The following is a 14,468-nucleotide window of genomic DNA, read 5'->3' on the forward strand; positions in this document are numbered from 1 at the left end:
GATCTTTGAAGATTAGCATTCAGTATTTTTCCTGACATTTATATTGAGGAAGGAACATAAGATTATTAAAAACAGAGAAACTCAATATTGGGAATGCACATCAAAAGGTCTTCAAGACAAAGAAGGGATCAGATGATTGGAAACCAGAGTTACTAGAAGCATGTGTGCTGCACTTCATTTTCTAGTTAACAGCGTAACATACGTCAAAATATGATTTAAAACACTTCTCACAGCTGAGCTGACATTTGGCGCTCCTCGGCCTTTTTTTGTTCTTGAGGATGGGGGTTCAAATCCAAACGAGGTTAACACTTTGTACTGGTACATATTCCTGGTGGATGAGGAAAACAGTCTTTTAGTTTAAGTAAAATGAAAACATCTGTCCAAGTCCTGAGGGAAAGAATTGTTTTTAAAAAGAGGGGGAAGGGATGCTTGGTTGTTGAAGCTGGAAGTAACCTCAGTAACTTTGCAAATGTTAAATAATCACACTGCTCATTGTGTCCCTCACCTAAGATGGTGAAAGTTTGTGTATGAGCCTTAGTTCAGTCTTAATTTTTCAGATATCATACTCTTTTTACCCCTTAACACTGTCTAAAGGCATATGGTAATGTCTAGGAATTGGTTTCAAGTTCTTTTCATACTAATCAGGGTAAACCCGGCTCGGTAAGTGACTGAATTTTGCCACATAACTTGTCTTGGTCAGAAGTTGGATAAGTTGTATTAACAACAATAATAAATAATAATATATCATTGTAATTCATACAACTATATAAGTTATATTAATTAGCCATTATTGGATAACAAAATACCACAGACTTACTGTTTTAAAACGATGCCCATTTATTAGCCCACGGTTTTGGTCAGATCTGGCATGGCATGAAGGAATTCCCTGTACAGGTTCTCATAAAGTGTTAACCAAACTGAGTTCTGACCTGGAGCTCAGGTTCTCTTCCAAGATCATGCATCTGTAGCAGAATTCAGTAGCTTCTGATTGTAGATCGGGGCCCTGATGCTCTTGCTGGACTTTCTGTGAGCAAGAGACCATAGCAGTTTCTAGAGGCTGCCCACATTCCTTGCCAAATGACCCCCTCAGTTTTCAAAGGTAGCAGAAAAGAATCTGCCTCACAAAGAATCCCCCTCACACTTTAAATTACTGACTTCAGGGGGCGCCTGGGTGGCTCAGTTGGTTGGACGACTGCCTTCGGCTCAGGTCATGATCTTGGAGTCCCGGGATCGAGTCCCACATCGGGCTCCCAGCTCCATGGGGAGTCTGCTTCTCCCTCTGACCTTCTCCTTGCTCATGGTCTCTCTCACTGTCTCTCTCTCAAATAAATAAATAAAATCTTTAAAAAAAAAAATTACTGACTTCAGGAAGAGTCCAATCCTTTTAAGAACTCACCTGATTAGGTCAGGCTCACCCAGGATGACCTCCTTTTCTTAAAGTCAACTATGCCATATAACTTAACTGAAAGAGTACAAAAATGCATCATATTCAGAGTCCTGAGGATTATGAAGGGGATGGAGATCTTGAAGGTAAGGTCATCTTAGAATTCTGCCCGCCATAAGAAATAAAATGCAACGTTTCTTTTTTCAATCCTTTAGGCTTACTTTTAGGGGGAAAAGACACAGAGAGAAAGCCCCAAAAAGCATATAAAAGGACTTAATAAAATTTACTCTCCACTTGAAAGTACAAAAGCAATAAAAGTTAATGTAAAAATAATTATTCAGTAGTTGGTATACTTTCTCTGAGCAGCAGGATTCCACATATTTATCTATAAGTTACAGAAGTCAGACTGAGTTCTTAATGAATATATAATCTAAAAGACAAGTCAGAATTCACATTCAGTTAACAGATTTATAGTGGGCCTTTATTACATGTCAGGCACTATATTATTGTACAGTAGTGGCCTAGCTTTCTTGGGTTTGCATTTTAGCAGAGGAAGACTCAGAAAGCAAACAAGTAGGAACACAGTTGGAAACAGATGCACCCAAAATCACACACACACACACACACACACACACACACACACAAAATAGCAGATATGCCAAAGGAAAAATTTATTGAGAGTAGTGATGATTTTTTAAAGAAGGACAGAGACTTCACTTGGTAGAACATGAGACATTTGAGGCTGGGTAGCCAAATGGTTAAAAACATGGGATCTGGAGCTAGATACCCTGGGGCTGCCTCCTGACTCTGCCGGCATTCCAGTTCTGTGACAATGTCCCTCCCTCTTCTGCAAAAATTAGAATAATAGTACCTACCTTATAGAGTTGTTTCTGACTATGAAATGAATTCCCCCAGCGCACTGAGAATGGTGTGCCCAGCACGTGGTAAGCACAGGTGTTGACTATCAGTCCGAGGGGTTGGTGGCCATTACTGCCATCAGCCTTCACAATAATTCTGAGAAGTGGGTGTTGTTACTGGCCACATCCTACAGGGGAGAAAATGCAGGCACAGGGAGGCTAAGTAACTTCTTCAAGACTCTGCTGCCTATGCAGACATAGGTATCTTGGGACACAACTGGGTCTGTCCAAGAGCACACATTCTTTACCCAGACTAACCAATGAACTAAGACAGTGGAAGGACTACAGATGGGATTTATTTTCCTGAGTGTGCTGGTTTATCTAAAACACAGAGCCCCACAACAATGCATCTGATGAACAAGGCAGAGAAGGACATGGCTCAGGAATGAGATGCCAGCAAGGACACACCATCCATGCTATCATGTATGGGGAAATTTTATTAAAACATGTGCCATCATAGATGGAAGGTGAGTCCATATGGAGAAAAACATTTTCAGATAGGCCTCTACTTAGAAGTTTGCAATTTCAAGTGACCTGGATGTCCAAACAGCTGATGCTACTAGCCTCCAGCCCCTGCTGCTGTTAATGCAAGAAGCAAATCTAGCCCGTTGCTACCCCCGTGCTCCATGTGGGCACAAATGTGCACACACAGATGTGCACACACATCTCACTGCCACCCTTCTCCAAAGCCCCAGTTCCACTTATCAGCTCAGGAGCCTCTGTAACCAAAGCCCATCTCCCATCCACACAGGAGCTAAGCTAATTGTAAAAACACAGGATGTTGGCCCGCCAGTGAGTACAACTGTGATCCCATTTACTTAGTACCGCCAAATACAATAGAGCCAAGCCCCCAGAGGCAGATTAGCAGGAAGCTGTCTTTCCCAGAAATTTCATTCCCAAAACAGGTCCAGGAGTTCTAACCGCTTTATCCCTTGAGGCCCAATGTTGCCGACCTTTCTAAGTGCCTGTACCTTCTTCTTGGTGCCCTGGGGGTTGTGTTTAAAATCTATGCCCTGCCTGCAGCTCTCCAGCCCTTCTGCTCTGTGGGCTCCTACCTCAGTGATTCTTTTGTTCTATTGTCTACTTTGTCATTATCCTCCCAACTTGAACCTGCGATGTAGCCATGGAGTGGACAACCTCTTCTAAATCACCTACTGCCCTGCATCCCTTTCCTCTGCTTATGCCTGGTTCTGTCACAGAAGGGTCACTCTCCTGACACCCAATGTTTTATCGGCTAAGTTCAATTCAATCAGCATAGACTGATGCCCCTCTGAGCCAGGTGCTTAGTGCTGGGAAAGCAGTGATGAAAAAATAAGTGTCCATGCTCCTTGCCCTTAGGAACTTACATTCTGGTAAGGAAGAAAACCCCAGAAGCAGATCACTTCAAAATAATGTGGCAACGATCTACAAAGATGTGTCCAGGTTAAATGAGAACACAACCCATCCTGGTACTTCAGGAAGACTCTGAGAAAGAATTTATGTCTTTTGACATATGTGACAGCTGGTTAGCCAGATAAAGAAGAAGAGGAAGAGAATCTAGGTAGAGAGCCTAGGCACGATGGTAGATACAGGGAAGAGACAAGCAGCTCAGGGATGCTGCTTTTTCAAGTGTGAAGCAGAGTGAGCATCAGTAAAGAAAACGTTGATGGGAATAATAGCACGGGAGGTTTTGTAGCATCATGTTAAGAAGCTTGGATTTAACTCTATAGTGCATGGTTTCTTAAGCTTTTTACATCACAGGCTAGGCTAAACTTAATGTATTCCATGATCCTGTTCTACCAAAAAAAAAAAAAAAAGTCTATGTGCACACATGTACACATATACACATGTATACACATATAAGGTTGCTCATGATTTTAGCCCCCCAACACTGCCAGAAGTCAATCTACATTTAAAACCCTGTAGATGAAAGTAGGGTAAACTGGGGTGGTGAGGGGGATCACTTGCACTATTTTCAGCAGAGAACGACCATGTTAGTTTACATACATTACACAGAGCTATCATGACATGCAACTCTGGAGTAAAGGAGTGTTGTATAAAGATGTTCTTCTGGCATGGAGGACATGGGGAGTTAGAGAGGAGAAGGGAGTTGGGGGAAATTGGAAGGGGAGGTGAACCATGAGAGACTATGGACTCTGAAAAACAATCTGAGGGTTTTGAAGGGGTGGGGGGTGGGAGGTTGGGGTACTAGGTGGTGGGTATTATAAAGGGCACGAATTGCATGGAGCACTGGGTGTGGTGAAAAATAATGAATACTGTTATGCTGAAAATAAAAAATAAATTAAAAAAAAAAAAAAAAAAAAAAAAAAAAAAAAGATGTTCTTCTGTGTTCTAGCAAGAAATAACAGGGCTGTGAGCTCAGGCACTGGCGATAAGGCTTGTGAAGAAGCTAGAAAATCATGAGTCATTGAAGTTGAGTCTCGAGGACGGAGTCAGACAGACCTTCAGATTTCCAGCTTGAGAAACTGAGTGAACAAAAGGAAATAGAAGGTTAATGGAGAGGAGGAAAGGCAATGAGTTTATTTTGGGACATTCTGAATTTGAAATGTCTTTGAAACAGCTGGTGAAGAACTAGGCAATTGAGTTTACTAGGCTGAAGTCCCGAGGAGAGGTCCAGCAGGGGTCATATGAGAGCTTACCAACTAGATTTTCATTGCATTAAAGTACAATATAAATACCAATTTCTAAAAATTCAGAACAAAGAATGTTTTAATTTTACCTTTTTCTTTGACCTTAACATAATTTCCCCTAGGACAAAACTTTAATTTTTGTTTGTTTGTTTGAGAGGGGGTGGGAGGAGGGAGAGGGGCAGAAGGAGAGAAAATCTGGAGCAGACCCCATGCTGAGCGTGGAGCCCAATGTGGGCTTGATATTTCAACGCTGAGATCAGAACCTGAACTGAAATCAAGACCCCAACGCTTAACGACTGAGCCACCGAGGCGCCCCCAGAACAAGATTTTGAAGAAATAACAAAAGATCCTACGTTTACTCTCACAGTTTCTCCCTATTAGAGTCAAAGGAGCTGCGGGACCACTCTAATATCATCAATAAATCTAGCTAAAACCCCCAAACTGGGTGCATTCCCTTCTCACTGAAGTGCCTGTTTTCACTTTCACCTTACACTCATAAACCTACATAAATCCACGTTAAAATCTAATGGATATAAAAGGCAGCCAAAAAAATTCAATCTTAGATCCTGGTTGATGTTTTCATAGGAAAAACTCTTTTATAGTCAGTTTTATGAAATATAGACTAAAATAATTTTGTTGTGCCAAGATGTTAGTAAAATTAATTTTTTGTTGGGAATTTGTAAGCTATCATACCTGGACACGGAATTGAACATGGAGCCTTCTAAATGATTTCCCCCCACAATCCATTCTCCACAAAGGGAACCAGAGTAATTTTGTAAATGTAAATCAGAGCGGAACTCTCTCTTTCTTTCTCTGACTTAAAACCATCCACTGGGTTCCCATTGCTATTCAGATGAAACCTAACCCCCCCACCCAGGGTGTTGGGCCCCACTCTAATTAAATCCCACTACCTTTTTCAAGCCCTCCGTGATTTCTTTTTTAAGCCCTGCTTTTTCCTGACTAGAACTATTGTGTTTTCATCTTCCTGGAAGAATCTGCCCTCCATTTCATAAAGCTGGCTCCTTTTCATCTTATCTTCGAGGTACCCCCTCAAACTCCACTCCTGACAGAGGTCTTCCCTGACCACCACGTCTAACCTTCAACTACCTGCTGCACTCCCGGTCACATTACTCTTTTATTGTCCACGTGTCACTGGTCATGTGTTTTTGTTTTGTATGCTTGTTTCATTTTTGAGTGGTTTACTATATACTGGAACCATAAAGGCAGTCACTTCATTTGAATTGTTCCACAGTACATAATTATAATAAGTCGTTAATATTTGTGGAATGAATGAACTAATTGAACTGATAGTTTCCATAAAATTAGTAAAACAAATAAGCAACCAAAAAGCACTCTGAACCATGTTGCCCATTTCTTCAGTTGGCACCGGTAAATGAACACCTTTCAGTAGCTCCTGGCCTGTTGAAGAAGACAATAGGCAATTGTAATCCAGCGTGATAAATGCTAATGAAGAAGTAAAATAGAAGGTCCTTTAGGATCACAAAAGAGAGGAACCTAATCTTGTCTTAGAGCATGTCCGGAGGAATCGTGGGCAAAGTTAAATCGAAAGATGAGTGAAGAAAAGTGGGGGGTGGGGGGGTGGAGAAATGGTGGAAGGGATGTGGTAAATGTCTAGGTAGAAGGAACAGCAGGAGCAAAACCCTGTGGCAAAAGATGGGAACCTGAGACATTTTAAGTACTTCTCTGTTCCTGGAACATCCTCCCAAAGTAACTGTAGGGTACGATGACATAATAATGTACGCGAACGTATTATGAATGGTACCTTGCTATGTAAGTATGATTAATAAGCTCAGACTTGAACGTAATGATCACTTATTATCCGATCGTTCCTGGTATTCAAAGAACAAGGAACGCATTCCAGAGAAGGACTTCTGAAAGAAAGATCCTGGGACTTCACCTACCCTTTACACTAGTTAGGTACAGTCTATGTTGATGCACTGAGTCGGCTTGGCCCGGGCGGGGGGCGGGGGGCGGGGGGGGGGCGGGGATGTTGCTTTGACAACGGATCCCACGGCCTGTCAAAGTGAAACGGTTGGACGATTGGCTGCGAAGGTTTCCAGAGGCCTGCCCCCCGTCGCTGATTGGATGAGGGGAGACCCAGCTCCGCGGCTTTCCCGCAGGCTCCTGTTGCTTGGCAACCGATTTGCGACCTCCAGCACCGCGGGCACCCAGTAACACCTTCACACCTGTGAAGCGTAGACTGCACCGACTAACGACCCCCTCCGCTGCCTCCGCTTCGACCTCTCGCGCCCGCTTCACGCACGAACAACACGAGTTGTCCCAGGTGCTGCTCCAAGTGTCCGTTTTCCTTCCGGAAGTCTCAGCTGGGAGGAGTCAGAGGAGGAAAGAAAGTTGTTGTAAATCCAACTTAGAGCCACTTACCTTGGGAGGACAGCGTTCTGGGGCTCTAGAAAACAAGTAGATGAGGTGGGTTTGCTCACCTAACTCGGTGTGGAAGAGAGACCTATAAACTCCGACATCTGTCCCAGAGTAGAGGCTTGGGGACAAGTGCCAGACCCTTTGCAGCCTTATCATGTACAGCAGAGCTTACTTATTGCTGGAGAGAGACTTCCAGGAGCTGAAGGAGAACAACTTTAAGGTGAGTGCTGGGAACTTGGAGGGATGTGTCTCGTTGGGGTACGAATTTTTAAAAGCATTTCAATCCGTGTTTACTCTGTAAGGCATAATTTAGTTAAGCTTCATTCACCACTGCAGTTTTGTGATTTAATGAATTGATTGCACCGTAACAATCATCTTATAAAAATAAGAATTACTATGATTTCATAGTAATAAGAGTTAAAAATATAGAGCACACTGTGCTGAGTAATGTATGTGTATTTAAGCCCTGACTATCTGGTAGTGACGGGTAGGTGCGGGGTAGGGCTCATTAATTACAACATTATTAAATAAGGAGTGTGGTGTTTGTCCTACCAGACACTTAAGCCCCAGAAAGGTTCAGTAAATATTTGGCCCCAAGCTTCCATCACAAGCTTCCTTTTTTTTTTTTTTTTTTTTTTTAAGATCTTATTTATTTATTTCACAGAGAAATCACAACTAGGCGGGGTGGGGGGGCAGGTCCCCCGCTGAGCAGAGAGCCCAATGCGGGGCTTGATCCTAGCACCTGAGATCATGGCTTAACCCACCGAGCCACCTAGGTGCCCCATCATAGGCTTTTCTGATTCCAGACCCCTTGCTCTTAAGTCTTAAGTTCTACTACTTACTGTCTACTGCACTTTTCACCCAATGCTATCATATATAATACAGAAGTGCCTTTCCCTTATAACTTTGACACAGGGGAAGGCTTTGCCCGGAATGCCACCACAGTGAGGTCCAGAGGGTGCCACAGACTGGTGTATCACTTATTCTACAGAGAATAAAAAATGGAAGGGAGAGGGAGGGAGTCCTTCAGAGAGAAAGCCGCCTTAGAGGGAGGGCGCACAGGGTTACCAACAGTTGCTTAAAGTGCGCTTCCATGGCATTGTTCTGTTTCCACCCCTGCTATAGAAACATTGTCTTCTCTGGATGTCAGGAACAGTGATTGAGTCCAATAAAAATCGCAGACATACCAACCTAACATTTGATGTTGTTTGTTTCTGCTCTGCCTGCACTCTGTGGTTCTCTTGTGAAAGAGAATTTGATGAAGGAAGTGATACATGACTATAAATAATGTAGATAATAGAGATATAATGTTAATCCAGATGAGCATTTAACACACTTAATAACTGTGTGGTTGGTTAGAGATAGTTGTTGACTCTATTTAAGTGTATCCCTCAGCATAAACGATACACTTTTCCATGAAATACAGTTTTGTCCCTCCTTTGGGATAGAACCTCAAGCATAGGAAAATTCTGTTATTATATAGAAGTGTAATTTTGGAGTTGTGTTTTTCTTAATGAAAATTTTCTACTTCATGCCTTCCATATGGCATCCATATAGTTCTTTTGTTCTTTAAAGCTTTGAGGAAATGTATCTTTCCAACTATTTCTGTGTTTTCTATTTGGAATCTTAAATTGCCTATTGATTTATATAACTCACATCTCAAGCTTGACTTTGTAGTCCCATTTGTGATTTCCATGCTTATGATTTATTTTAAATTTACCATTGTGTGTGTGTTTTGGAATCTACCTTAATTTCTATGTAATTAAACAATATATAATATATGACATCTCCCCAAATCAACAAATTCATAAATTAATTAGGAAAAGAAAATGTGGAGTTTATGGAATTCACTGTAACTTGACATCTGATTTTCAAAGCTGTATATTAAATATTTTCTTCTGCTTTGATTTTTTTTAATTAAAGGGTATTACTGCCTTTCCTATACGTGAAGATCTAATGGAATGGGGAGCCGATATTGAAGGTCTACAGAATACATTTTGGCATGGTTTGTGTTTTCGAAACCAATTTACTTTTTTAAAGTCTTTATACCATTATTAGCTTATCTTCTTTACATGAATAATAAGGTTACAATATATAAATTCTCTAGAATTCTAAAGGTATTCACATGTTGTTTTTTCATCATGTGGCTTAATTTCTTACCATTTGTTAATGTAGATGGGAATTTTAGATTTGAATTTTTATGCCAAATTTTAATGTTATTACACTTTTAAGAAGCAGACACAATAAAGCACATCATTTGGGAATATCATGTAAGTTTTCTATGAAATCATAGAAGAGCTATCAAAATTCCTACTTGCATAAAAATCCCAGTTATCTCTCATTTTTTTCCTCCATGATTTTTCCCAAAATTTTCATAAATCAAATTCTCAAGAAGACTGGGCCACTATAACCTTTAATAACCATACACTCTTTCTTTATGGATTAACAAAATAGAATTGTTGAGTCAAGTAGGGGAGAAAATCTAATATGTGCTATTATTGGATCTTAAATGAAATGCTGAGAAGACAGTGATTAGTTAATTTTGCCTTGGAAGGTCAGGAATGCCTGTCTTCTCAAGGAAGTGACATTTGAGTTGAATCCTGAGGAATGGGTAAGTTTGTCAGGTTTGGAAGGAGGGGGAGGAAATTCAGTCTGAGTTAACAGCATGGTAAAAGCTTATAAACAAGAAGACAGTTCTAGAACAGTGAGTTCAGTAAATATGAGCAAAACAGTGAAAGGGGCAGGTGTTAGGGGATGTAAAGGACTGGGGGAAACAGGCTGAAAACACAGTGGAATTAGATTATGAGCAGACTGTCTTTTTTCCACTGTACATGTTTTCCTGCTTTGTCAAAGATTATTTGACCATAGAGTTGAGGGTCCATATCTGGGCTCTCTACTCTGTTTCACTGGTCTGTGTGTCTGTTTTTATGCCAGTGCCATGCTGTCTTGGTGATCACAGCTTTGTAGTAAAGATTGAAATCAGGCAACGTGATGCCACCAGTTTTTTTTTTCTTTTTCAACATTTCCTTAGCAATTCCGTGTCTCTTCTGATTCCATACAAATTTTAGGATTATTTGCTCCAGCTTTTTGAAAAATAACCAGAGGAATTTTGATCGGAATGACATTAAAAGTACAGATTGCTCTAGGCAGTATAGACATTTTAACAATGTTTATTCTTCCGATCCAAGAGCATGGAAATGGTCTTCCATCTTTTTGTGTCTTCTTCGATTTCTTTCATGAGTGTTCTATAGTTCCTCGAGTACAGATCTTTTACCTCTTTGGTTAGGTTTATTCCCAGGTATCTTATGGTTCTTGGTGCTATAGTAAATGGAATTGATTCTCTAATTCCCCTTTCTGTGTTTTCATTGTTAGTGTATAAGAAAGCAACTGATTTCTGTACATTGACTTTGTATCCTGCCACATTACTGAGTTGCTGTATGAGTTCTAGTAGTTTGGGGGTGGAGTCTTTTGGGTTTTCCATATAAAGTATCATGTCATCTGCGAAGAGAGAGTTTGACTTCTTCATTGCCAATTTGGATACCTTTTATTTCTCTTTGTTGTCTGATTGCTGTTGCTAGGACTTCTAATACTATGTTGAACAAGAGTGGTGAGAGTGGGAGATGGAGAGGAGAGGGAAGTTGACGGAAATTGGAGGGGGAGATGAACCATGAGAGACTATGGACTCTGAAAAACAATATGAGGGTTTTGAAGGGGTGGGGGGTGGGAGGTTGGGGGAGCCTGGTGGTGGGTATTATGGAGGGCACATATTGCATGGAGCACTGGGTGTGGTGCATAAGCAATGAATTCTGTTACACTGAAAAGAAATTAAATTTTTTAAATGGGGGAAAAAAAGATTATGAGGAGACTGTTAGACTATGTAGAGGACTTTATGTACCATATGATCCAATTTACTTCTAAAACTCTAGGGACCTCGAGGAGTCTAAGCTAAAGAGAAACATCAGATTTTAATTAATCAATACAACATTACACTTTAGCAAAAATATTTGTTTCTTTATTATAGGATTATTCTTCCAACTGACAATAAACTTTACATCACAGTACAATTGTGTGCCTCCAGTTGTGAAATTCCTAACAATTCCTTTTCATCCAAATGGTAAGAACCAAATGAGATTTTTATCATTGGGGCTCTGTCCCTATTATCCTTGTTCCTTATAAGTGTTTGATAATGTTTCTAAAAACTTTGTTATGGTTATATTTAGTAAGCATACCTATTGGGGAAAATACAAAGAGGCGGAAAAATATTATCACTTTGAATCGTAATTCAGAGAGCTATTCCTCTCAACATATAAATAAATTTATTTGCTTTTTACTATGTATATATTTCTTCTACATAGTTGAAGTATTACATATGAAGTTTATAAAATGACTTTTTTTTTTAAAAGATTTTATTTATTTATTTAACAGAGAGAGGGAGATCACAAATAGGCAGAGAGGCAGGCAGAGACAGAGTGGGAAGCAGGCTTCCTGCTGAGCAGAGAGCCTGATACAGGCCTCCATCCCAGGACCCTGAGATCATGACCTGAGCTGAAGGCCACCCAGGCACCCCTAAAGTACATAAACTTTTAAAAACTTCTCTATAGCCAACAATGTGATAAACAGAGACAAAATATGTTGACTTTTGCAAACCAAGGTATAATAATTGCAATGTGTAAAACAGAATATCTACAACATATAAAGAACACTTAAAAATCACTAAGAAAAATATAAAGCAATAGAAAAACAGACAAAGGTTATAAACAAACACTTGATAGAGGAAACATAACAAAAAAAACATAAAAAGATGTTCAGCTTCACTAGAAGAAAATAAATGCATATTAAAACAAGAATTTATGATTCATTGCTTATGCTTACAAAATGTTAAAAAATTATCCAATTTTAGTAGGGATGGGCAAACACTAGGTGGGTGGGTTTTCTGATATAATGATGACCTCACTGTGACATTTCTGGTAAGCAGTTTGGTAGTTTCTAATCAGCTATAAAAGGCAAATAGCCCTAAATTCCTGTAGTACCATGTTTATAAATTATTCCATAGAAATACTAGCACAGGTGTGGAAGAGTATGTATACTATTTAAAGGTGTTTGTTCCCAGTAATGATGTTGGAAATAGGGAAAAGGGGAATAATCTCAGTGTCTGTTAATATAGGAATTTTTAAGTAAAATATCTTACTGCTGTGTACATAACAAGGAAGAAATATAAAGCTAGACTTTTTGGTCACTGCTATTCCTAGAATATTCACTACCTGGCACATAGCTGGTACTCAAATATATTTTCATAAATGTGTCAAGAAATATGTTGGTAATTTACTATTAAATGAAAAAAAAAACCCTCAAAGAATAACACATAAGATATAATTCCATATAATTAGAAAAACTACATTAACAGTCACACACACACACACACACACGCACACGTGTATGTGTACATTTGTATAGACCAACTGGTGGATTTTTTTTTAAAGATTTTACTTATTTATTTTGGAGGGAGAGAACACACGTATGCATGTGCACACAGACGGGGAGGGGCAGGGGGAGAGGGAGAAAGAGAATCTCTGAAGCAGATTCCATGCTGAGCACAGAGCCTGATGTAGGGATTGATCTCAAGACCCTGAAATCATGACCTGAGCCAAAACCGAAAGTCAGATGCTTAACCGACTGAGCCACCCAGGTGCCCCTAGACCAACTGGTAATAACTCTAAAGAGTGGTATTAGTATACAAGGAAGCTTTTATATTTTACTTTATATACTTCTATGTACTTTTTTCCAAGTACATTATTACTTTGTAACTAAAACCTATTTTAAGGGATAAAATTAAATTTATGGTACACAATTCATTGTGTACATTTGCTATTATTTGTTTAACATAAACATAAGTGGAATTACTGGTTAAATGTAGTGAGGGGGGGTTGGTATTCTTATACCCTACTCCTCACATCTTCCATTTCCGGAATAAAAAGAACCTCTGTCTCTAGGAGGAAAAGTACAGGAAACTTGTGATTGCTCTTCTTTCCCTCCCTCACTCCTTGAGTGACTTACCTATTGGAAAAATAGGGAATAAAAATTGAACACATGTGGCTCAGCACTTTCTCAACACTTTCTTTCCAGTTTCAACCCATGTTTCTTCAAAATGGGTGCCTTCTTGCTTTCTCTAGGAAGGAGACAGGCCAGCTTTCAGTTTGGGTGTTAAGTTCAAATCACGGTGCTTTTGTGGAGCTCAAGTAAAGCCATTGGTCACATGCATTCTCCATTTCAGTCTTACCTATAGTAGAGTTGGTGTTTTACTTCCATCTTTCAAAAGTTAGGTCTGTTTCATTATATATGAGCTTGGGAGGAGGGGAGTGTTATTTATTAGCCCCAAACTTCAAAGGATGGCTCTATATGGTTCTAAGTCTTTAGATACGTAAAGCCAGGTTGCCTTTCGGGATGTTATTTACACTTCCACCAATAACTATGTATAAAGTCCTCATTTAGCACTCCAAATCTGGGCACTCCAAATCAGAGACATTTTTTTCCAATTTCATAAGAATGTCACTGTTATTTTAATAAAAACTTCTTTGAATACTTGTGAGTTGAACCATTTTTTTTCATGTCTGTTGATTGCATTTCTTATTTTGTGAACCATCAGACTTAACAATGTTATTATATTGTATTAGATATTGCAAATATTTCCCTTTGTCACTAATTTTTAAATTTTTCTTATGCTGTTTTTTTTATATATGGGATTTAAAAATTTTTATGTAGTCTTATCCTTTGAGATTTTTCCAGTTACCTTTAAACTTAGATGATCCTTTCCCCAAACAAAATCAAATCATCATTTTAATTTTTTTTAGTTATTCCATAGTCTTATTTTTCATATTTAACTCCATTCCTCTTTTAAAATAGTTATTTAATTAATTTGTTAGGGCATAGGCCAAGCTTCTCTATATCTTTCCAATCTGTGTATAACAGAACAAAGCTGGCAGGGTGGTTTCAGCATCCTCAATGTGCAAGTGTCATTTCTAGATATAAGACTTTTACTCTGGGACCGTTTCCAGACAGTGGGAAGGGAAAAAAGATAAAGAGGGCAAAACAGCTTCCTTCAGGAAGTATGACCTAGAAGTTGCATGCTTGCTTTCTGCT

At 39.5% G+C, this 14,468-nt stretch overlaps 1 protein-coding gene and 1 long non-coding RNA gene across 7 annotated transcripts in view; one reads left to right on the forward strand and one right to left on the reverse strand.

Moving 5' to 3' along the window:
• Positions 1 to 96: 96 nt before the first annotated feature.
• Positions 97 to 6,916, reverse strand: LOC309842897. Its single transcript, XR_014299840.1, has 5 exons — positions 6,854 to 6,916; positions 2,260 to 2,429; positions 1,397 to 1,462; positions 818 to 1,024; positions 97 to 328 (listed from the first exon to the last, which is right to left on the reverse strand). It is a non-coding gene; the product is annotated as an uncharacterized lncRNA (long non-coding RNA).
• Positions 6,917 to 7,031: 115 nt separating this feature from the next.
• The window catches only part of UBE2U (ubiquitin conjugating enzyme E2 U), a 56,565-nt gene continuing 49,128 nt past the window's right edge, over positions 7,032 to 14,468 (forward strand). For 5 of the 6 annotated variants that reach the window (XM_082687615.1, XM_082687619.1, XM_082687616.1 and 2 more), the window contains exons 1-3: positions 7,032 to 7,551; positions 9,255 to 9,336; positions 11,353 to 11,445. In XM_082687615.1, coding sequence (XP_082543741.1) covers positions 7,486 to 7,551; positions 9,255 to 9,336; positions 11,353 to 11,445 — 241 coding nt within the window. In that variant the 5' untranslated portion in view covers positions 7,032 to 7,485. The remainder of the gene's footprint in view (positions 7,552 to 9,254; positions 9,337 to 11,352; positions 11,446 to 14,468) is intronic. The other variant, XM_082687620.1, reaches the window with a different exon arrangement.

This window comes from Mustela nivalis (genome assembly GCF_964662115.1).
Source record: "Mustela nivalis genome assembly, chromosome: 10".
Classification (NCBI taxonomy): Eukaryota; Metazoa; Chordata; class Mammalia; order Carnivora; family Mustelidae; genus Mustela; species Mustela nivalis.